Below are 25,164 nucleotides of genomic sequence, written 5' to 3' on the forward strand. Positions count from 1 at the left end.
AATCCTGGGTTTTGGGTCATGGGTTTTGGGCTTCCCAGGTGGCTCAGTGGTAAAGAATCCACCTGCCAGTGCAGGAGACGCAGGAGACATGGGCTCGATCCCTGGGTCAGGAAGATCCCCTGGAGGAGGGCATGGCAACATGCTCCAGTATGCTTTCCTGGAAAATCCCATGGACAGGGGAGCCTGGTGGGCTACAGTCCATAGGGTCACAAAGAGTATGGCTTGACTAAGCAACTGAGCACGCAACTCAAACAGTATAATCAAGGCCTGAAAAGCTTGGAATTGAACATCCACCTTCACAAATTAATTTTCAAACAAAGGACTAAAATGAATTATGACCTTCAGGATAAGCATCTCAAATATCACTGAATATAAGAATCTTTCTCAAACATTCTGACAGCTTCTACTAAACACTAGCAGGGTAAGTCATAATTAGGGAATACTTACTTGAGAATAAGCACTAACAGGCTATTTAATATTAAATTGCTTAATATTAGTCTTTAGCTAATACTCATCTGAAGAATCAATAAATTGCCCCTAAAATGTAGGGTTACAGAAAGCTGACCTAGAGACATAAGGTAAGGTGATTCAGTGACAGTACCTGGACCATAATATTATCACTTGAAGCAGCTTCTTGGGCTTCATTGACCCAGCGCTTAACCACATCATAGCTTATCTTCATCATGTGCTAAATACAGAAAAAATTGAGAACAGATCACGCACAGTCACTAAAAGTTTAGAAACATGAGTTAGTTTTCTTGGAAAATCACTAACAGACATTTCCAGAAAAAAAGAAAGAAACAACTTTACAGTGTTACACGTCTATTTCAAGTCTCTGAGACAACTAGTAAACCTGATACACTTGTTCAAGACCCCTTCGCAAAGGTGGCGTATGTCTGTGGGCTGGGAGAGGCGCATAGAGGGAAGTAATGAGAGGGAAAGGAAGGGAAGGGAATGGACAATTAATAAGATGGTACTTAGATAATGTTAACATCATAGGTTTTACTTCCAGGAAACTCACCTGGAAGAAAAAACAGAGTGCCATAAAAAAGTAGAGTACCTGCTGTCAAACTTGACCAATTATATTCCAGAACCAGCAACTCTTGTGATTCAGATGATCTAATCCATTCACACATTAGTAACCAATTTTAATCAAATACAATGTGATAGGCTGTCATGAATAGATTTTGTTTTGGTGAAAAAGAGAAAGAAAAGACATTACTAAAACAAAGAGCACTTCCTGGGAGGAAATTTAGTAGTGGGACAGTAGACTTTGGATTGAAGGACAATTGCAGACACAAGGCACCAACAAAAACAGAGGACAGAGAGACAAGAGGTACAAGGGCAGGTCATAAAGGAAGATTCAAAGGAAGAGACTGACTCTCAGTTTCTTTCCTGACCGTCATCCCACCCTTATCCCCCATCTGTATTATATGTACAACATAACTTTCTGATGACCAAAACCTTTCAAACATATGAAAACTTCATCCTTTTAACTGCCCATTTTAATTGTTCAATGTTCCTCTGTCAAATAAAGCATTCATATAAAGTAACAGAAATGTATACATATTTTTTAATGTTTCATTTGTGAGAGAATCATAGTGATATTTTGTTTTTACAACTAGAAACTGTACCATGCATGAGAATCAGTTACTTGTTCACTTACTAAGGAAGATACCAATGCTGAACTCGATACACTGGAGACTTTATCCACAATGGCCTGCTTCATGTATCTCTCAATGGCCTGCAACATTGTTCCCTAAGAACATTCATAAAGAAAAAGGCTGAAATAAGACATTTTCAAGCAAAATTACCACTTCAAAATAATCTACAAACACAAGTCACACATTTGTTTCGGTGCAAATATTTAGAATGTATTAAAAGGCTGATCATATAATAATCAGATCCCAGAGAACAAGAAGGAACATTTTAGAGTATACATAAGGAAAAGGAATAACTGCTCCACAATGAAATAAATGGTCTCAAAGTGGAGAATCCCAGTTCGGAAATATACAAGTAAAGGCTGAACCTACCAGAGGTATTATAAAAGGAATTCCTAAATGGGGATGCTTTTGAAGTCCTTTAGATACCTCTACGTGTAGTGCATATATTGGGCTGGTCAAAAAGGTCATTTGAGCTTTTGCACACCTTACAGAAAAACCCAAACAAGCTTTTTGGCCAACCCAATATTTTTCACATGGATCCCAGAAAGTTCTATAAATCAATTGTAAACTCTGATTATTTCAAATACATAGAAATTACATGTGGAATATGCTAATTATATTGAGTCCTCAACATAAAATCTGCTGAAAATAAAGTTCTTTTTAACTTACCTGGAAGAAAGTTTAGCCCTGGCAAGGTGGTGTTAAATAAGAATGGTATACACACCAAGCTCAATTACTTTGATGAAGAGAATCTTCTTGCTAGCCCTGGCATGGTCAAGTCTTATGCTATCGATTTAATGGTAAAAACAAAAGCAACCACAACAAAGTAACCGAGCACTGAAAAACATTAAACCATTTCTATTACTCCTTCTAGGATCCAGATTTACCATTGAAACTTGAATGCAAATGTATACATAAAATACACCTGATCATGAATATAGCCAAAATATTCAATTTGCTTGGCAATGCCCAGTCTGCCCTTTATTTTAACCTTTCCTGCAGAGTTCCAAGAATGGGACAGTCTTACATACTCTGTAACCTCATTCCTTCTAATACAACAGACTAAGTCAAGGTTAAACACCTGACTTAGACCCAGGTGCACACAAGCCACTGGCTAGCTGACAGCTAGTCAGACTGTTTCTCCTAAATATTTAAATGAGGAGGCTTGAGCCTCATAAATAAAGGATCATAATAGTAAATACCTGGAAATCTTGCTGTTGAGATCCTTACAGCTCTCCTATTTCTAGTTCTGATATCTGGTTGTAAGTTTTACCTCAAATTCTGAGAGATTTGTATTTAGTAACAAAGTTTTTTTTTTTTTAAGCTAAATTTGGGACTTCCCCAGTGGTCTAGTGGTTGAGACTTCACCTTCCAGTAGGTGGGAGGGTCAATTCCTTGGTCAAGGGGTTGAGACTCCACATGCCTCTTGGCCAAAAAAACCAGAACATAAACAACAGAAGCAATGTTGTAACAAATGTAATAGACATTTCGAAAATGGTCCACATCAAAAAATTTTTATAAAAATAAAAATAAAAAAAATAAAAAGGCTAAATTCAAATGGCTTTTGTTTCCTACGAGCAACGTGCCCTATGACAAAAATTCATGAGAGTAGATATGGAGAGAAATAGACTAATCTAAATAAACAAAAGGAAAAAACAATCTAGAAGAAAAAAAGCCTGGAGCCATAAAAGTCTTTTTGGTAGTTGTGTTTCTCTGCTGCTGCTGAATCACAAAGTCAGACAAGGAATCCTACTAAATTTACATGGCCACCTGCAGATAAACACAGGTCCCCTTTGATGCCTCAGTAAAGCAAAGAACTTACATCAGTGATTCTGCAGAGAGCCCTGATGGCTGGGCCTCGGTACACATCTTCCTTTCCAGTCATGTCCTTAGTCAGACTGAGAAAAATCAAATTATTACCATAAGATTAAAGTTTTCTCTTCTGTGGAGTCCACCCATACTTAATTCCACTTGTCCCCATAATTATCTTAATGCAACTATTGATTCAACAAATATTTATTGAGTATCTTCTTTGGATAAACATAAAAATTTTTGGATAGAAGACCACTTTAAATCTAAAGAACACAGCAGGGAGCAAAACCAGGTCTTTGCCTTCATGGAGCTTACATTCTAGAGGGAAAAGAGACATTAGTCACATAAACTAAGTACATACATAATTTTAGGTCCATCCATGACTCTGCAATCTCATTCCTTTTTATGACTAAGTAATATTCCATTACATACTGATTACTGGCATAAAAAACAGACAATGATATAGAGAGCCTCATGCTCAAATCCCAAGTTCCCCAAACCACACCCGTGGTGGATCCATGTCAATGTATGGCAAAACCAATACAGAATTGTAAAGTAAAATAAAAAATAAAATAAATAAATAAATAAAATTAAAAAAAATAAATAAAAGAAACTGACAGCCAAGAGGCACATGAAAAGATGCTCTACATCACTAATTATTAAAGAACTACAAATCAAAACTCACACCAGTTGGAATGGCCATCATCAAAAAAAATCAACGAATGATAAATGCTGTAGAGGGTGTGGAGAAAAAGGAACTCTCTCACACTGCTGGTGGGAATGTAAATTGATATAGTCACTATAGAGAACAGTATAGAGGTTCTGTGAAAGTGTTAGTTGCTCAGTCGTGTCCACCTCTTGACAACCCCACGGACTGTAGCCCGCCAGACTGTTCTGTCCATGGGCTTCTCCAGGCAAGCATACTGGAGTGAGTTGCCATTCCCTTTTCCAGGGGATCTTCTCAACTCAGGGATTGAACCTGGGTCTCCTGCATTGCAGATGGACTCTCTAGCATCTGAGCCGCTAGGGAAGCCTAAGGAGGTTCCTTAAAAAACTAAAAATAGAACTACCATATGACCTAGCAATCCCCTCTTGGGCATATACTGAGAGAAAACCATAACTCAAAAAGATACACATACCCCAATGCTCACTGCACCACTATTTACAATAGCCAGGACACTGAAGCAACCTGGATGGCCATAAGCAGAGGAATGAATAAAGAAGGTATGATGTGAAGTGAAGTGAAGTCGCCCAGTCGTGTCCAAGTCTTTGCAACCCCATGGACTGTAGCCTGCCAGGCTACTCCATCCTTGGGATTTTCCAGGCAAGAGTACTGGAGTGGGTTGCCATTTCCTTTTCCAGAGGATCTTCCCAACCCAGGGATTGAACCCAGGTCTCCCACATTGCAGGCAGACACTTTACCATCCCTGCCACCAGGGAAGTCCCAGGGAAGATATGATACATATATACAATGGAACATTACTCAGCCATAAAAAGGAACGAGACTGCAGAGACATGGATAGACTTAGAGACTGTCATACAGAGAGCAGTCAGTCAGAAAGAGAAAAACAAATATTGCATATTAATGCATATATGTGGAATCTAGAAAAATAGTACAGATGAACCTGTTTGCAAAGCAGAAACAGAGACACAGATGTAAAGAACATACATATGGACACCAAGGCGGGGTAAACTGTGGGGATAAACTGAAAACTTGGGATTGACATATATACACTGCTGCTGCTAAGTTGCTACTATGTATAAAACAGTAACTAATGAGAACCTATTGTATAGCACAGGAAAAAATAAAGAAAGTACAATCTTCTTTATCGTAGGACATTTGTTTTTAGGACATTTGTTAAAGTAACCTTACAAATGCATTTCAATATACATTAGGTGCAGACAAATATTGTTTGATTTCAATTATATGAGATACCTAGAATGAGAACAAGACCCAATTTCCCCCTCAATCAGTCTATCCCATCGGGAAGCTTCCATAAGCCTCTTATCTTTCTCCATCAGAGGGCAGACAGTCTGAAAACCACAATCACAGAAAACTAACCAATCTAATCACATGAACCACAGCCATCTCTTCACTCTTACCATCTCCTGTTTGATCACTTCCAACTTGCCTTGATTCATGGACCTAACACTCCAGGTTCCTATGCAATATTGCTCTTTACAGCACCAGACCTTGCTTCCATCACCAGTCACATCCACAACTGGGTGTTGCTTTTGCTTTGGCTCCATCCCTTCATTGTTTCTGGAGTTGTTTCTCCACTGATCTCCTGTAGCATACTGGGCACATACCAACCTGGGGAGTTCATGTTTCAGTGTTCTATCTTTTTGCCTTTTCATACTGTTCGTGGGGTTCTCAAGGCAAGAATACTGAAGTGGTTTGTCATTCCCTTCTCCAGTGGACCACAGTTTGTCAGAACTCTCCACTATGACCCGTCCATCTTGGGTGGCCCTACACGGCATGGCTCATAGTTTCACTGAGTTAGACAAGGCTGTGACCCCACAAGAGACTGTCCCGACTTGCCTGTGGGTGTCTGGGAGCCTCTGGCAGAGGTGGGGGTCGTGGTGGCCTGCTGCAGGGTTAGGGGCACTGAGTATAGCTGTACATGCATGGGATCTTTTGAGGGAGGTCACCATTATCTTCATTAGCTCCACCATATTTTGGACCCAGGTAAATAGCAGGGAGGGAACATAGCTCCACCCATCAACAGAAAATTGGATTAAAGATTTACTGAGTCAAATTCATAGAGTCCAAAAATACACTGGTATATGCCAGGGGCTGGAGGTGAAGGTGGAGAGGGGAAATGGAGAGTTAAAGAGTTTAATGGGGACAGAGTTGTAGTTCAGGAAGGTGAAAAATTTGGGAGACGGATGATGAGAGTTGCACAACAATGTGAATGTATTCCGTGCTACTGAACTGTATGGTTAAGTATGGGTAAAATAGTATGCTTCATATTATGTGACTATGCGCAGGCTTAGTTGCTCAGTCATGTCCAGTTTTTTGCATCTCCATGGACTGTAGCCCACCAAGCTCTTCTGTCCATGGGATTCTCCAGGCAAGAATACTGGAGTGGGCTGACATGTCCTCCCCTCCAGGGAATCTTCCAGACCCAGGGATCAAGCCCACTTATCCCTGTGTCTCCTGCACTGCAGGCAGATTCTTTTCCTGCTGAGTTATGGAGGAAGACTTTTACCAAAATTTAAAAAAAAAAAATTTTTTTTAAAGAAAAGAAAGAAATTGACTGAAATGATTACTTCAAGATGTCTCTTCCTCAGGAATGGCTTTCTAAATTGACAAGTGTCATTTATTTCAGACCCTTCTATGGAGTTGCAAAAGCAGGCAGGGGAGTGTGGACTGAGGTGCAAAACTTTATGTCCCTAATTTTAAAAGGTTTTTAATCTTTAGATTATTCACTCTTTTGTCTTTCCTTTTCCTGTCTTCTGTGTATTTATATTACCCTCAAATCGACTCTCCACCTCCTCTCTCACTCAGTTCCCCTCACATAATCCAAAACGGCCTCCAACTCACTTCATCCGAGCACCAAGAGGAGAAAGGCTGAATAATTGACAGTCCTTCAGTTTCTTTCATTTTTCAGTTATTAAAGTATTTTACTCATGTAACAATCCATTCTCAATATATTCAGAAAGGTATAAAATATAAAGTCTAAGTCTGTCTTCATACACCCTAGCCTGTAGTGCCACTCAACCAGAAACAGTCATTGTGAATAGTCACTTATGTTTTCTTAAGGAAGTTCTTAAAATACATATTTACAAGCACAGGGGTTTATTAAAATGCATGCCAATGGATATCCACTCCTCTGGTACCTTCAATTATACTTAATGATATAATCTGAGAATCTTTCCACACAGCAGATTTTTTAAAATCTATTTATCTAAAATCTTTTTAATGGCTGCACAGATTTCCATTGTTTGGATATAAATAATTTATCGACCAGTCTTTTTCACAAATATTTGCATTTTTCCAATTAGATAAAAATTGAGGTTTGGCAGGATTAATTCTCCTAAGGCTTCTCTCCTTTGCCTATTGATAGCATAGAAGTAGTGATAATAATGTATAAACAAAAAGGAATGTAAAAGAATGAAACTAGAACACTTTCTAACACGATACACAAAAATAAACTCAAAATGGATTAAAGATCTAAACGTAGGACCAGAAACTATTAAACTCCTAGAGGAAAACAGGCAAAACACTCTCCAACATAAACCAAAGCAGGATCCTCTATGACCCACCTCCCAGAATATTGGAAATAAAAGCAAAAATGAACAAATGGGACCTAATTAAAATTAAAAGCTCTGCACAACAAAGGAAACTATAAGCAAGGTGAAAAGACAGCCTTCAGAATGGGAGAAAATAATACCAAATGAAGCAACAGACAAAGAATTAATCTCAAAAATATACGTGCAACTCCTGCAGCTCAATTCCAGAAAAATAAAAGACCCTATCAAAAAGTGGGCCAAAGAACTAAATAGACATTTCTCCAAAGAAGACATACAGATAGCTAACAAACACATGAAAAGATGCTCAACATCACTCATTGTCAGAGAAATGCAAATCAAAACCACAATGAGGTACCATTTCAAGCCAGTCAGAACGGCTACTATCCAAAAGTCTACAAGCAATAAATGCTGGAGAGGGTGTGGAGAAAAGCCTCTGACACTGTTGGTGGGAATGCAAACTAGTACAGCCACTATGGACAACAGTGTGGAGATTCCTTAAAAAACTGGATTAGAACTGCCATATTACCCAGCAATCCCACTGCTGGGCATACACACCGAGGAAACCAGAATTGAAAGAGACACGTGTACAGTTCATTGCAGCACTGTTTATAACAGCCAGGACACGGAAGCAACCTAGATGTTCATCAGCAGATGAATGAATAAGAAAGCTGTGGTACATATACACAATGGAATATTACTCAGCCATCAAAAAGAAAACATTTGAATCAGTTCTAATGAGGTGAATGGAACTGGAGCCTATTATACAGAGTGAAGTAAGCCAGAAAGAAAAACACCAATACAGTATACTAACACATATATATGGTATTTAGAAAGAAGGTAAGGATAACCCTGTATGCGAGACAGCAAAAGAGACACAGATGTATAGAACAGTCTTTTGGACTCTGTGGGAGAGGGTGAGGGCGGGATGATTTGGGAGAATGGCACTGAAACATGTAAAATATGTGAAACAAATCGCAAGTCCAGGTTTGATGCATGATACAGAGTGCTCGGGGCTGGTGCACTGGGATGACCCAGAGGGATGGAATGGGGAGGGAGGTGGGAGTGGGGTTCAGTTTGGGGAACACATGTACACTCATGGCGGATTCAAGTCAATGTATGGCAAAACCAATACAATATTGTAAAGTAAAATAAATAAGTAAATAATTTTAAAAAGGTATGGCTATGTTCCAAAAAAAACTTTACTTACAAAATGGCGCAACAGCTTTGGCCACTGGCCACAGTTTGCCAACAGCTGCTCTGAACTTCTGTTTAGCTTAGGCTGCTCTGACAGTAAAGGCTTACCTACAGATAGTTTATTTGGGAATGTGTTCTGAGAGAGAAGTAAAAGATAAGGAAGTAAACAAAGGAGGAGGGAAAATCAACCCAGACAAGTTTTCTCTAGTGAATCACTGCCACAAGCAACTGGTTATTTAATGAGCAACCTACTGAGGAACCTAATGAAATATATCTCAGCAACCACACATTCAAGGAATGAAAAAGAAAGAATTTATCCACAAGCTCTTCATCCCTGGTAAAGAGTTAAGCCCAGAGAGTTAACTCCCCATTCTCTTAACATTCACATGTTAACTCACACATGAGTTCAGAGTACGTACAAGAAATCTCAGGGCAGAAAGCAAAACATTCACCACATGCTTCAAGTGAGGCACCATCAATGCAAGTAAGCTGGACCCTCATGGAAATGCTGACCACAGCCACGACTAGAACCAAAGATGAGGCTGAAGAAATGTGAGGTGGCTTGAAAGTGGCACCCAGTATGGCTCATCCTTTGTACCCCTCACATTTGAACATGTCTTCCATTGAATCTAATCTATCACTGAGTCTTCAAGATGGTACCATTCACTGTATCTACAAGAGACAGGAAGCATGAGTAGAACATGGTACAATCCTTGCTGCTACAGCTCATTTCAAAGCCATAACTGATACTCATCATCTCCTTCATATAACCATCCATTCTGTATTTCCCTCACTCTTGGCCAGCACTTCATCTTATCTCAGTTATACCTCTGGTAGATGACTCAAACCTTTATCCCAAGAGATTGACACCTTTTGTTGGTTTTACCCTGGCTGGACCACTGGTTGTTCTCTAATCATCATTTTCCCATGCATGAATGCACCAAAATATACTTGAGTGAGTACTCTGAATTCTGCATACAGTCCTCTCTGTTACCTGTATATGAACAACCCTAGATCCTGGGAAGAATCAAGGTCAATTACCTCTATGAGTGTATCAGCGCCTTCCATCGCCCGCTGGTCCACTAGGCATGAAGAACACAAAGTGACCCAGTAATAGTCGTCATTTCGAATGTTCAACTGGCTCACTTGCTGCTCCAGGGCTGTTCTGACACTGGAGTGTGTGATGCTTTAAGTTTGCCAACCTGTTACTCAGACATGTAGCATCCAGAAGTGTGGGACAATTGTGAGCCAATGGGAACCAGGGATCAGTGGGTTAAGTGCTTCCCTTTTTTCATCCCTTGAAAACATTGTCCCCTGGGAACTGGGACCTCTAATCCATACTTAGGGTGAGAACTGGAAGAAAAAATTCTCCAAGTGGGTCACTGGGAGTAAGGGAGAGGGGCCGGTCCTATTTCTAACTATGGATTTCTGGACCCACCTGGTCTATTTACTGGCGACAGTACCATACACTGGCAACTGATTCAGTGCATACATGGCATCTTGGAGGAGAATTCCCAACCTCACGGGGTCCTACCTCCAACCTACTACTTCAGCTGAGTATTCAACAAGCCATGTCATCATGGCATCCGACTGTCTCCTAGGTGATGCACAATGTAGCGAAACTACTGACCTCCTTCCTAGTCATGAACCCACTGTCACTCCATTTTTGCCATAAAATGAGTGGCAATGTCATGTAGGATACCATGATAATAAACCAAGAATAACTGTTTATACCACAGCTTGCACCTACTGCAAACCTCTAGTTTATTCTCTATTTTATGGTGTTTGGGTCATGCAATTTAAAAAAAAATTATGTAGTCAAATTTATCAACCCTTTCTTTCATTGCCTCTGGATTTTAGTGATAATTACAAACCTTTTCCCTACAGCAAGGTTTTCCTCTAGTACTTACATAGCTTCATCTTTTAAAATTTATATTTGTTATCTTTTCAGAGTTTACTTATTTATATGTTGTGAAATACAGATCAAATTTTATCTTTTTATAAGTTGCTACTCAGTTGTCCCAGCATCATGTATAAAAAAGTACATGTTAAGCTGGAAAGAGAAAAATATTGTAAATTAATACAAATATATGAAATCTAGAAAAATGGTACTGACGAACCTATTTGTAGGGCAGGTGTAGAGATACAGATGTAGAGAACAGACTTGTGTCCACAGCAGGTGAAGGAAAGGGTGGGACAGACTGGAAAAGCAGCATGGACACATATACACTACCACGTGCAGAAGAAATAGCTCGTGGGAAGATGCTGTAGAGCACAGGGAGCTCAGCTCCATGCTCTGATGGTGCAGAGGGTGGAATAAGAGGGAGGTGGGGAGGAGGCTCAGGAGGAAGAGGATATATGTGTACTTACAGCTGATTTACACTGTTGTATAGCAGTTGTACAATTGTAAAGCAATTGTACTTCAATTAAAAAATACATTACAAAAAAAAAAAAAAAAGATCCTGCATGCCACAACTAAGACCTGGCACAGTCAAATAAATTACTTTTTTTTAAGTACATGTTTGAAACTGGAGCCTATTATATAGAGTGAAGTAAGCCAGAAAGAAAAACACCAATACAGTATACTAACGCATATATATGGAATTTAGAAAGATGGTAACAATAACCCTGTATGTGAGACAGCAAAAGAGACACAGACGTATAGAACAGTCTTTTGGACTCCGTGGGAGAGGGCGAGGGTGGGATGATATGGGAGAATGGCACTGAAACATGTGAATTATCATATGTGAAACGAATCGCCAACAGGTTTGATACATGAGACAGGGTGCTCAGCGCTAGTGCACTGGGATGACCCAGAGGGATGGGATGGGGAGGGAGGTAGGAGAGGGTTCAGGATGGGGAACATGTACACTCATGGTGGATTCAAGTCAATGTATGGCAAAACCAATACAATATTGTAAAGAAAAATAAATAGAAAAAAAAAGTACATGTTTACCCTAGTGATTAGACATGCCACCTTCATCATATACTAAATTTTCACATGTACTTGGGTCTAATTCTGCACTTTCCATTTGTACCAGAGAAGTCCAAAAAATGTAGATCAGTACAGCCGAGGTGACACTTTACTAGCCATAGTGACAGTTTCCACTGGTCTCTCTGTCTATGGTACTGACTCCTACCAGAAGCATATGGGAAATCCAACTCCTCTACATCCTTGGTAACATTTGGTAAAGTGAGTCTATTTAATTTTCAGTTGATTCAAAGATGTATTAGTGATATCTCACTGTGGTTTTAAATGACACATCTCAGGCTTTCAGGTGTCTGAAATATTTCTGTCACATCCCAGTAATGTTCCGGAACTAGGGCTGGCCTCAAGCAAGACCAGAAAGTTAAGAGAAAAACAAGAACAAACAAGGATTCTCCCTCCATCTTTCCAGCTTGCAGAGGTCTTGTCTTTAACCTGTGCTCAGGATTAAGACAGGCTTCAGTCTTTGTTGACTCCTCCCACCATCCAGTTCTTGCATTAGTTCGTTCTCGGTCCAAAATAACTATGAAACTCACCATATTGTTATTCATTCAGTTCAGTTGCTCATTCGTGTCCAACTCTTTGCAACCCCATGGATTGCAGCACACCAGGCTTCCCTGTCCATCACCAACTCCTGGAGCTTGCTCAAACTCAAGTCCATCAAGTTGGTGATGCCATCCAACCATCTCAATCCTCTGTTGTCCCCTTCTCCTCCTGCCTTCAATCTTCCCCAGCATTAGGGTCTTTTCCAATGAGTCAGTTCTTTGCATCAGGTGGCCCAAGTATTGGAGTTTCAGCATCAGTCTTTCCAATGAATATTCAGGACTAATTTCCTTTAGGATGGACTGGTTTGATCTCTTTGCAGTCCAAAGGACTCTAAAGAGTCTTTTTCAACACCACAGTTCAAAAGCAGCAATTCTTTGGTGCTCAGCCTTCTTTACGGTCCAACTCTCACATCTATACATGACTACTAGAAAAACCATAGATTTGACTAGACAGACCTTTGTTGGCAAAGTAATGTCTCTGCTTTTTAATGTGCTGTCTAGGTTGGTCATAGCTTTTTTTCCAATGAGCAAGTGTCTTTTAATTTCATGGCTGCAGTCACCATCTGCAGTGATTTTGGAGCCCAAAATAATAAAGTCTCTCGCTGTTTCCACTGTTTCCCCATCTATTTGCCATGAAGTGATGCAACTGGATGCCATGATCTAATTCACTGTTACTATTCAAAGGCCTCAGGTATACCTGTATACCTTTCTATACCTCTGTCCAGAGGTTTTTGATGTAATTTTTGGAACAGATGACCTGTCACGTCATTTCTTCATCTTGGCTAGAAGTCCCTGACTTTCCCTTTTACTTGCTGGTGTTCATTAAGCAAGAGAAGGGAATTTTATGACTTGGCATCATTTTCATCATTTTCTCTCAAAAGTCTTCCACAGTTTCATTTTAACAGAGAATAAGTATTTAATAGAGAATAAGAATCCAAATAAACTGGGGTAGTCTGCATGTCAACTGGGCAGGAGAGAGGGAAGAAAAGCAGCATACAGAAAGGTTTCACAACACCCATTAAACCCACTGAGACAGTTAATTTTCTGTGTCAACTTCACCGAGTTAAGGGATGCCCAGATAACTGGTAAAACATTACTTCTGGGTGTGTCTAGGGGAGCTTTTTCCAGAAGAGACAGGCATTTGAATCAGTAAACTGAAAAAGAACAGAACTGCCACTTCTGTGGAAAAAATAAAATGGAGTAATCAGAGATGCAAGAAAATTCAGTTCTATGGTTCTGAAAGCCAAAGATCGTAGAACTTCATGGAGTGTTTAACCATATTAAAGCTAAGAGAGCGGCCAAGTAAAATATGGACTGAAAAAAATCAGCTTTTGGGATTCTGCAATTAAGAGATTACTAGAAATCTTTGAGAGAGAAGTTTCACTAGAGTGATGGCTAAGTCAAATTAGAATAGTATCTCACTTCTTTTCTTATTCTACACCAAGTTCTGGTAGACATAATATCAGGGACAACACCACCAATCAAATCGAAAGGCTGTTTCAGGCTTGAATATTTCTTACCAAGTCTGTGGATGGTCTTAGCTTCTTGCTTCCTTCAGAAACTAAAGTACTGTCTTCCTCTTGCCCAAATCCTCACATTATTCCCACAACTGATATCAAAACTGCCTGCCAGACAGTCATTCCCATAGCTCCTAGCCCCCTTATTTCTTCCTAAACCATGGTCTCTAAACTGAGACTGTGAAATTTTCCACTCCAGTGCTCTTGCCTGGAAAATCCCATGGACGGAGGAGCCTGGTAGGCTGCAGTCCATGGGGTCGCGAAGAGTCGGACATGACTGAGCAACTTCCCTTTCACTTTTCACTTTCATGCATTGGAGAAGGAAATGGCAACCCAATCCATGTTCTTGCCTGGAGAATCCCAGGGACGGGGGAGCCTGGTGGGCTGCCATCTATCGGGTCGCACAGAGTCGGACATGACTGAGCGACTTAGCAGCAGCAGCAGGGATGTAACTAATCACATACTGATATCCACTTCCCCAGGACACTTGCCATGTGAGTGATGGGTCAGTCCTCAGGACTCAATCCCAGAATTCTAAGTGATCTTCAGATGCAGACTTTCACTGGTGAGTCTCATCAGACAGGGTTAGAACAGTATGACCAGACTGTCAATATACTTGACCATCCTTAAGCCACTAACTAAATCTCTTTGTGATTTAAATGAGTTGTAATTTATATACAATTAAAAAATGTCAGCTTAAGTGTTCGGTTAGATGGCATCTGGAGTCACTCATGTAAGCTCTACCCAAAATAAATACTGTATATTTCCTTCATCTTGGAAAGTTCCCTCATTCCCACATCTAGTCAGTTTCCTCCAATCTACCAGACTTCTGGTTTCTATCACCACAGCTGAGTTTTGGCTGGTCTTTGAATTTATATAAAAAGAATTATCCAAGCATTCTTTTTGTGTGTCTTTTGTTCCAATATACTATTTTAGGAGTGTGTCTGTGTTGTTGCTTGAATCACCAATTTCTTCTTTTTTATTGCTGAGTAGTGATCCACTATACTAATAAAACACAATTTGTTTTTTTTTTTTTTTAAAACACAATTTGTTTAGCCATCTTCCTATTGATGAACCTTTGGGTTGTTTCTAGTTTAGGGCTATCACAAAGATGCAATCAAATTCTTGCACAGTCTTTTCTTGTGGTCAAAGATTTTCATTTTCTTGGGTAAATATATAGCAGTAAAATCACTGGTCACAGGGTAGGTATATGTTTAACTTCATAAGAAACTGCCAAATCTTTTCTGAGGTTGCTGTACCATTCTACATTCCCATCTGCAATGTGTGACAGCTTCAAGTGCTCCATACACTGGATACTGGAGTAGAGTTGTTGATTTAGTACTGTCAGGCTATGCTAGTTTAACCATTTTAGTGAATGTGAAAGATACCTTACTAAAGTTTAAATCTTCATTTCCCTAATGACTAATAATATTGAGAACACTGCCATGTGCTTACTGGCTCTTTATGTATATTCTTTAGTGAAGTGTGTGCCTTCAGGTCTTCTCAATATTCATGCTAACATAACTGCATGACCATTAGATGAATGGTCATCTAATATATTCATTTTCTATCCCTGCTACAACAAATGACCACAATTAGAGGCTTAAAATAACTAAAGTACAGTGTCTTACAGTTAGTTCTACGGGCTAGAATTTCAACTTAGGTCTCACTGGGCTAAAATCATGTCAGCAGGCCTGCATTCATCTCATAGGCAAAATACATTCACCCCATCCCATGATTCCTCCAAATCAACACATTACAGCATTAGCTCAAAGTCCAAAATCTCATTTAAATCTCACCCAACTCAAAGCACCAATCTTATTATCAAAAATCATAAGGGATGGGTGAGAAAGGGTATAATTTATCCTGAGGCAAAATTCCTCTCTACCCGTGGACATGCTAAACTTTAAAACAAGTTCCCTGCTCTGAAACACAACGATGGGACCCAGCATAGCAGAACACACACAAACATTCCTATTCAAAAAGAGAACATGGAAGGCTAAAAAAGAGTTACTGGCCCCAGACAATTCTGAAATCCATCCAGGCAAACAGGAAGAGGGTTCAAGTCCTAAGCAGAATTCACTAGGTTCTCAGCTCTACTCTATGGGTCTGCAGCTCTGCCCTCTGAGCCATCCTTCCTTGTTATAAGGGGCAGCCTGTGTTTAAAGCTGAGGAGTCTTACCAGCCTGTCTCCTGCCTGCAGAATTTTGGGGCTCTGACAGCCCTCTTTCACTTCATCTCTGGTCCTTTCAGTCCACGCTGGCAGTGTTTCTGCTGGTGTAAGGTTCTCAAGCGCCTTTGTACTCACTCCACTAGTCAAGAGGTTCCTCCACAGATCTTGCCTAGATAATCCCTTCTCTATTTTCAGCTTCTGTTTAGATGCTGAGGGAATCTATGAGTCACACCCTTGATCTCTCAGAGTGGTTTGTGTGAGTGAATATACTGACCTTTTAATCTGAGGTTTGAGCAAAAGGCTATTTAACAACTGATTTTTTCCTCTAGAGAATGCTTTCCAAACACACATCTCTTGATTTGAGCATCCTCTGCCATTTTTGTAGGCTGAGAATTTCCAAAATCACCAACTCCTGCTTTATTGTTGTTGTGTTTTTGAGGTGTAATTGATCATACATTATATTAGTTTCAGGTGTACAACATAACGATTTGGTATTTATCAAGATCTCCTGGTTCACGTTTAACAGGTCTCTCCTCAATTTTTACTGTACTCTCAAATTTTACTAAATGACAAAAAGAGAAATCAAGCCACACCTCAACATTCTGCTTGGAAATCTCAGTTAAATATCCAAATTCATGTCTGCAAGCCCCGCTTTCCACCTAGGGCAGGATACAATGCGACTAAGCTTCCTGCCACAATATAACAAGGATCCCCGTCCTCCAGTTTCTATTAATAATAGAAACTTCCTCATTTTCTCCTGAGCCCTCACCAGCAGCTGTCAACAGTCTGTTCACAATGATACGTGATAAACGTTTTCTCTAACCTGTAGCTCACTTCCTTCTTAGTCTAGAAGAGGCATTAATGGTCATATTTCCACTAACAGTTTGTTCAAGGCAGTGAAGAATTTTTCTATCATGCTCCCCAAACTCTGCCAGCACCCGCTCACTACCCAATTACAAAGCCACTTCCACATTCTTAGGTATTTGTTACAGCAGCACACCACTTTCAGGTACCAAAGGCTCTTACTAGTTTTTTTTTTCTTCCAGTTTTGAGATGTAATGTGACATATAACACTGTCTAACTTTAAAGTGTACAAGGTATTGATCTGATACATTAATACACTGCAAATCCAGTAGTTTTCAATTGTTGCTGTAACAAATTATCACAAACTTAAGAGGCTTAAGACAACATTCATTTCTTTACCTTGCAGTTCTGTAAGGTGAGGTCCAACACAGGCCTCAGTGGGCTAAAATCAAGGTATGAGCAAGAAGGCATTCCTTTCTGGGGGCTGTCGGGGTTCATCCATTTCCCTGCCTTTTCCAATTTCTGAGGTTACCCATATTTCCTTGGTTTGTGGTCCCCTTCCTCCATCTCCAAATCCAGCAAAAACAATGCAGTTCTGTGGCCCTCCTTCCACCCTCACATCCCTTTACTGAAGCTTTTCTTCTGCCTCTCCTGCGTAAGGGCCCTTAGCCTTGTATTGGGCCCATGTGGATAACCCAGGATACGCTCCCTATCTGCTGATTAGCAACTGGAAATCCCCTTTGCCATGGACCATACTGATGGGTCCTAGGAATTAGGACAGGGAGGCCTTGCAGGTGGAAGGTATATTATTCTGCCCACAACATCTACTAATCACTTCAAACAAACAAGAAGCAAACCACAATGCAAAGCGGCCTAACAGGACTCAGGTGGAAGTACTACCAGCTACAGGAAGGAACGAAAATCCTCAATCAACAGTCGATACTCTATTTTTAACTTTTCCACTATTCAGGGAGACTAGCAATCTCAGTAAGGATTTTTTTTGTTTTTGTTTTTTATTTGTGCCACTTGTGGTGAGTTAACTAATCTTAGTTAACTAAGTACCCATTTTCAATCCCTTCTCTCAAGCTTGCCCCTTGGGCTATAAAAGCTAAATACTCACTTTCCTGGCCTCCTAAGGTTAGTCATAACACAGTTGTGCCAAATGAAATCTAAAAATTGCCTTGGGAAAAGCTTTTGCATACCTGATGAAAGAGGCAGATGGTGCTGGCTCTCTCTGGCCCCCTTCCCGGTACCCCTCCCATCTTGAATGGTGCACTGCCAGTGATTCAGGCATCTATTTTGCAATAACGTGAGGATGTCCCAAAGAATTTAAGACATGTCAGCCCTGACACTGCTGAGCCACTGAAGCAACACCAGTTTCTCTGCCTATTTTATGTGTTACTATTTACATCTGGCTCTCTGTTCTTTTCAGCTGAAAGCTTTACTAATTGAAACTTCAACACAACTGCTGGTTAAGCATAAGTCTCCTCCTACAAAATTTATTTTGCTATACAAATATCAGATTCCCTTGAATAAGTTGTAATGAATAACTATTAACTATAACTATTAACAACTATTTTTCTACATAACATTTGTTAAATGTCTTGGGACTGTAAATTACACATTCTCATTCTAGAAAATTTGAAAATTATCAAAAGTTTAAAGAATATAAATAGCCACAATTCCAAACACCCAGAGGTAACTTACTGGTAATGAATCATTGTATTTTCAGCCATAAATTTTTATACATATACTTAGAATATTTTTAAGACTATAAGGAACATATAGACTTGAATCCAACTCTCATTCAGCACTGTACTGAGGAGTTTCCCATATCATTAAAGATGTTTCAAAAATATATCCAAAAAATTAAAATATTTATCTCTGTTTTCTGAGGATAATTTCATGAATATGGAATTACTGGATTAAAGGGATAAACCCTTTCAAACATTCAACAAATGCTGCCACAATGCTTTCTAGAAAAACTGAACCAATTCATTATTCTACCTCCTGTTTACAAGAAAATCAATATCCCTTACAAGTACTGACTGACTTATTTTTTTTTGCCAATGTGATTGGCAAAAATACTGTAATTTTCAAAAATTTATACAGAACTCATAAACTCAGTGCAAAAAAAAAAAAGATTTAAAATGGGCAGACATGAACAGACATTTTTCCAAAGAGGACATACAGATGGCCAACAAGCACAGGAAAAGATGCTCTACTTCATTAGTTATCAGGAGAATGTAAATCAAACCACAATAAGATTATTGCCTCACACCTATGAGAATGGTTATTAGCAAAAACACAGAAATAGCAAGCGTTGAGGACATGAAGAAAAGAGAACCCTCTGCACTGCTGGTGGGAATGTAAACTGGTACAGCCATTACGGAAAACAGTATGGAGATTCCTCAAAAAACTGAAAACAGAACTACCACATAGCAATTCTATTTCTGGGTATTCATCTGAAGAAAACAATAATACTAATTCAAAAAGATATATGCATTCCCATGCTCACTGCAGCATTACTTACAATTGCCAAGATATGGAAACAAGCGAAGTATCCATCAATAGATGAATGGATAAAGAAATTGAGGTACATATGTGCACTGGAATATTATTCAGCCATTAAAAAGAATGAAATCCTGCCATTTGTGACAATATGTATGGACCCTGAGAGCCTTATCTTAAGTGAAATCAGTTAGAGAGAGACAAATACCATATAATAGTTCTTATATGTGGAATTTAAATAAGTATATAAATATACATATATAAAACCAAGGTCATAGATACAGAGAACAGGTTAGTGGATGCCAGAGGCAGGGACTAGGGGTGAAATAGGTGAGGGGCTTGGGTTTTGGGGTTTTTTTTTTTTAGTTTAAATAATTTGAATTTAAAAACACAAAAAAATATTGTAACTCATTCTTGAATTTTTAATTTACATTTTTTGGTTACTAGTGAGAATGACTAAAGATATTTAGATTCTTTATATTAGTTATTTTATTAATTATCACATGGAGATAACTTTTGAAATATGAGTTCTTTATATATTATACATGTTAGTCTTTTGATATATTTTATTTCATAAAGCAACTATAATATAAAATTTTAAACTTTTAAATAATATTTTATTTCAGTGCATCATTTACTTTTTAGTTTGTTTAATGACATATTATGATTCTAAATGTAATCAATCTATTAGCATTAGCCTTCATGACTTCTTTTTCTGCTTTATCAGACAGGGATGGTTTTCACAGGATGACAACCACATTTTAGAAAAGAATGCTCTCTGACATTATATTCCTTTTTAAATTCTTATTGGCTTTCTTACAGTCAACATGTAAAATTAATAGAAAGAGGACAAGAAATACTCCACTAAATATGTAAGTATCCCATCCCAGGTTTTAACTATTCACATACCTGCTTGTAACAATTATGACATCCTCAGAGATGGTAGCCATTTCTTTGATGGTAAGGTAGCACATTCTTCTCAATGTTTGCTAAAAAATGATTTACAAAAGGCAACAGGTTATTCATAAGGAAATGGTTTTTTAAACTGTTTGAAATGAGGACCCCAAATAGATATACTTACAAAATTATTCTTAAAAAGATTATCATCTACCCAAGAAGTCCTTTTAAAAATATCTGGATGAAGGGACTTCTGTGGCATTCCAGTGGTTAAAATACCACGTTCCCAATGCTGGGGGCCTGGGTTTAATCCCTAGTTAGGTAACTAAGATCCTGCATGCTGCAGAGTGTAGCCACAAAAGAGAGAGACAGAGAAATGCCTAGATGAGAAAATGTTCAGAATTCTACTATTTCCTAAACACAAGTAACTGATGCACTAAGAGTGGAAAACATCTAGATGAAAATACAAGCATTCAATTAATTATGTGGGTCTTTATACAGCAACACCCACACTGTGACTCTGACAGTGAGTCCAAAGACAGGTTTTTCAGAGAGCTAAAGGCTTGCCCTAAAAAATATTTTTTCATTCTTTAAAAATATATACACAGACATGCAGACTCTGTGGTTTCCTCAGTTTAGCATATTTTTCCTTAAGGCATTTGTAGTTGTATAACTAACTTCTATTTTCTATTATCAAGATTTCTACATGGATACCTGGATCCAAAATCAGTGTTAAACTAACAATAATGAAGTTTTGCCCACTCTTTCTCCTCACCTGGATCTCCCATTTTATTTATAAACATTCATACTCAATACTAGAAGGAGTGGTTCCTCTCACCTATCTTGCCTCCTTTATCAAGTAACTTCAAATTTCTCATGAGGAGTGAAACTCCAATACCTTGGACCCAGCTCAAGTCCGAGCTGCACAAAGGATCTGCTGGAGACTACTGAGCCCGTGAAGGAATGGACAGAACAGAATGAGGACTTTCATGGTGATTAAACACAGAAAAAAGTCACCCCAGAAAGAGAAAGGCAGCATGGGGCAGATGAATGAGGCATACCACATCCGTCTGAAGCTACTATGAGAAGAAAGCAAAAAATGAGAATCAAAATGTGGATTCATGTCAATGTATGGCAAAACCAATACAGAATTGTAAAGTAAAATTAAAAATTAATTAATTAATTAAAAAAATAAAATTAAAAAAAAAGAAAATTTACACTCCCTTGTAATAAAAATCTACCATGAAGCAGAATAAAACTAGAGATATGAAAAAAGTAACTAAAGAACAAAAATTGAGGCTCAACACTGTTAGTCATTGGGGAAATGCAAATTATAGCCACATTTCAGATCTCACCTCACACCTACCAAAATGGCTAAAACTTAAAGAGTGATAATACAGTGTTGACAAAGATGTGTTTTTAACAAGTAAAATATATGACCTAAACAAATACACAGAAATGCTGAATAAAATAGGAACAAAAAGATTTTAATATGAAGCCAAAAGCAAAGTGAAGGGACATTCACAGGTGGCAAAAACGGAAAAATAAGTAACTCACAGCCACAGAAGTACAAGCTCAGGGTCTTGCATAGGATAAAGTATCTACAGTCCACAAAGGATGGGATTCTAAAAGGTATATTCTTTAGGCACAGGGAAACTAGTCTAGGTAATAACTCAGAAATACAGCAAGGAGTGAAGAGTTAAAAAAAAGTGGTAAACAGTAACAAGACAGTGTGATATTGGCAAAAAATGGACAAATACATCAATGCAACAGAAGAGACAAACAAGAAATATACTCACGTAAATACAGTCAACTGATCTTTGACAAAGAAGCAAAGGCAGCACAATGGAGTGAAAAGAGTCTCTTCAACAAATGGTGCCAGAACTGGATAGCCACAAGCCAAGAAGTTGAATCAAATGCAAACCTTACACTCTCTTCACAAAATTACCTCAAAATCAATCACAAACCTAAATGTAAAATGCAGAACAATAAAGTTCCTAGTAGAATACATAGAAGGAAACCTAGATGATGTTTATTTAGTATGGTGATGGTTTTTTAGATACAACCCCAAAGGCAAGATCCATGAAAGAAATAATTGATAGGTCAAACCTTTAATACAATTAAACACTTCTGCTCTGCAAAAGACAGTGTCAAAAGGATGAGAAGATAACAAAGACTGGGAAAAATATTTACAGAACACATAACTGAGAAAAGATTATCCAAAATACACCCAAAAAACCCTCTTTAGAGTCAAAATAAGAAAACATCATATTAAAATGGGCCGAAGATTTTAGCAGATAACTACACTTAAGAAGATAAAACAGATGGCAAATAAGTATATGAAAAGATGCTGAATGTTATATTCATCAGGGAAAGTTAAATTATTAATCAAACAAGGTATGACAACACTACTGACAGAACGGTCAAAATCAGGAACACCACCACCACCAAATGCTGACGAGGATGGGGAGTCACAGGATCTCTCATTCACTGCTGGTGAATAAAAATCGTACAGCCTCTTTGGAAGACAGTTTGACAGTTTCTTACAAAAACAAACATACGCGTAACATGTGATCCAGCAATTGCTCACTCTGACATTTATTCACAGGAGTTGAAAACTTATGTCCACACAGAAACCTGACTTTATACCAGCTTTATTCATAATTGGGGCTTCCCTGGTGGCTCAGAGGTTAAAGCATCTGCCTCCAATGCGGGAGACCTGGGTTCAATCCCTGGGTCGGGAAGATCCCCTAGAGAAGGAAATGGCAACCCACTCCAGTATTCTTGCCTGGAGAATCCCATGGACGGAGAAGCTTGGTAGGCTACAGTCCACAGGGCCTCAAAGAGTCGGACACGACTGAGCGACTTCACCTTACCTATTCATAATTGCCAAAATTGGAAGTAATCAAGATGTCCTTTAGTAGGTGAATGGATAAACTATGGGACATCCAAACAACAGACAGTGATTCAGTGCTAAAAGGAAATGAGCTAGCAAGCCATGAAAAAACAAAAAGGAAACTTAAATACATATTACTAAGTAAAAGAAACCAATATGAAAATGCTACATGCTGTTATGATTCCAATTATATGATAAATAGCTAAGAAAAGAGAAGTGAAAGGCAAAGGAGAAAGGGAAAGATATACACAACTGAATGTACAGTTTCAGAGAATAACAAGGAGAGACAAGGACACCTTCTTAAGTGAACAATGCAAAGAAATAGAAGAAAAACAACAGAATGGGGAACACTAGAGACCACTTCAAGAAAATTGGAGATACCAAGGGAACATTTCATGCAAAGATGGCCACAATAAAAGAGAGAAACGGCAAGGACCTAACAAAAGCAAAAGAGATTAAGAAGAGGTGGCAAGAACACACAGAAGAACTATAAGAACTATACAAAAAAGGACTTAATGACCTGGATAGCCACGATGGTGTGGTCACTCACCTAGAGCCAGATATTCTGGATTGTAAAGTCAAGTGGGCCTTAGAAGTACTACTATGAACTAAGCTAGTAGAGGTGACAGAATTCCAGCTTAGCTTTTCAAATTTTAAAAGATGCTGCTGCTAAAGTGTTGCACACAATATGACAGCAAATATGGAAAGTTCAACAATGGCAACGGGACTGGAAAAGGTAGGTTTCACTCTGATACCAAAGAAGGGCAATGCCAAAGAATGTTCAAACTACAACACAATTGTGCTTATTTCACATGTCAGCATGTAATGCTCAAAAATCCTCCAAGCTAGGTTTGAAAACTATGTGAACCAAGAACTTTCAGTTGTACAAGCTGGATTTAGAAAAGGCAGAGGAACCAGGGATCTAATTGCTAACATCCACTGGATCATAGAAAAAAGGAATTCCAGAAAAACATCTACTTCTGCTTCACTGACTACACTAAAGCCTTCGACTATGTGGATCACAGCAAACCATGGAAAATTCTTAAAGAGATGGGAATACCAGACCACCTTAGTCTCCTGAGAAATGTGCATGCAGGTCAAGAACAACAGTTAGAACCAGACATGGAACAACTGACTGGTTCCAATGGGGAAATGAGTATGTCAAGGCTGTATTTTGTCACCCTGCTTATTTAACTTATATGCAAAGCTGTTGTTGTTCAGTCACTCAGTCATGTCTGATCTCTCCAACCCCATGGACAGCAGCACACTAGGCTTCCCTATCCCTCACCATCTCCAGAACTTGCTCAATCTCATTTCCATTGAGTTAGTGACGTCATCCAACCATCTTGTCTTCTGTCATCCCCTTCTCTTCCTGCCATCAATCTTTCTCAGCATCAGGGTCTTTTCTAATGAGTTGGCTCTTCCCATCAGGTGGCCAGTACTGGAGTTTTAGCCTCAGCATCAGTCCTTCCAATGAACACCCAGGACTGATCTCCTGTAGGATGGACTGGCTGGATTTCCTTGCAGTCCAAGGGACTCTCAAGAGTCTTCTCCAACACCACAGTTCAAAAGCATCAATACTTTGGCGTTCAGCCTTCTTTATGGTCCAACTCTCACATCCACACATGACCACTGGAAAAACCATAGCTTTTACCAGGCAGCTGCGCAGTGCTGGAGCGGCAGCCTGCCGAGAGGAGATACCCCACTTCCAAGGTCAGAAGCAGCGGCCGTGAGGAGATACCCTAGGACCAAAGACAGGAGTGGCAGCTGCACTTCGCTGGACCGGTAGTGTGGAGATACCCCACATCCAAGGTCAGAGAAATCACAGTAAGATGGTAGGTGCTGGAGTGGCTATGAGATACCCCACGTCCAAGGGCAAAGGAGAAGGCCCAGCAAGACGGTAGGAGG

The 25,164-nt window shown here is 39.1% G+C and overlaps 1 protein-coding gene across 4 annotated transcripts in view; it reads right to left on the reverse strand.

Annotated features, from left to right (window-relative positions):
* COPG2 (COPI coat complex subunit gamma 2) overlaps positions 1-25,164 on the reverse strand; it is a 113,634-nt gene that overhangs the window by 69,245 nt on the left and 19,225 nt on the right. Inside the window, exons 1-5 of one of the 4 annotated variants that reach the window (XM_040259643.1) lie at positions 16,158-16,274; positions 14,467-14,546; positions 3,487-3,562; positions 1,667-1,759; positions 602-688 (exon numbers count right to left, since the gene is read on the reverse strand). In XM_040259643.1, coding sequence (XP_040115577.1) covers positions 602-688; positions 1,667-1,759; positions 3,487-3,549 — 243 coding nt within the window. In that variant the 5' untranslated portion in view covers positions 3,550-3,562; positions 14,467-14,546; positions 16,158-16,274. Of the gene's footprint in view, positions 1-601; positions 689-1,666; positions 1,760-3,486; positions 3,563-14,466; positions 14,963-16,157; positions 16,294-20,372; positions 20,453-25,164 lie in introns of those variants that run through there. The other 3 variants (XM_040259641.1, XM_040259642.1, XM_040259644.1) reach the window with 3 other exon arrangements.

The sequence above is a fragment of the Oryx dammah genome, unplaced genomic scaffold (genome assembly GCF_014754425.2).
Source record: "Oryx dammah isolate SB20612 unplaced genomic scaffold, SCBI_Odam_1.1 HiC_scaffold_18, whole genome shotgun sequence".
Lineage (NCBI taxonomy): Eukaryota > Metazoa > Chordata > Mammalia > Artiodactyla > Bovidae > Oryx > Oryx dammah.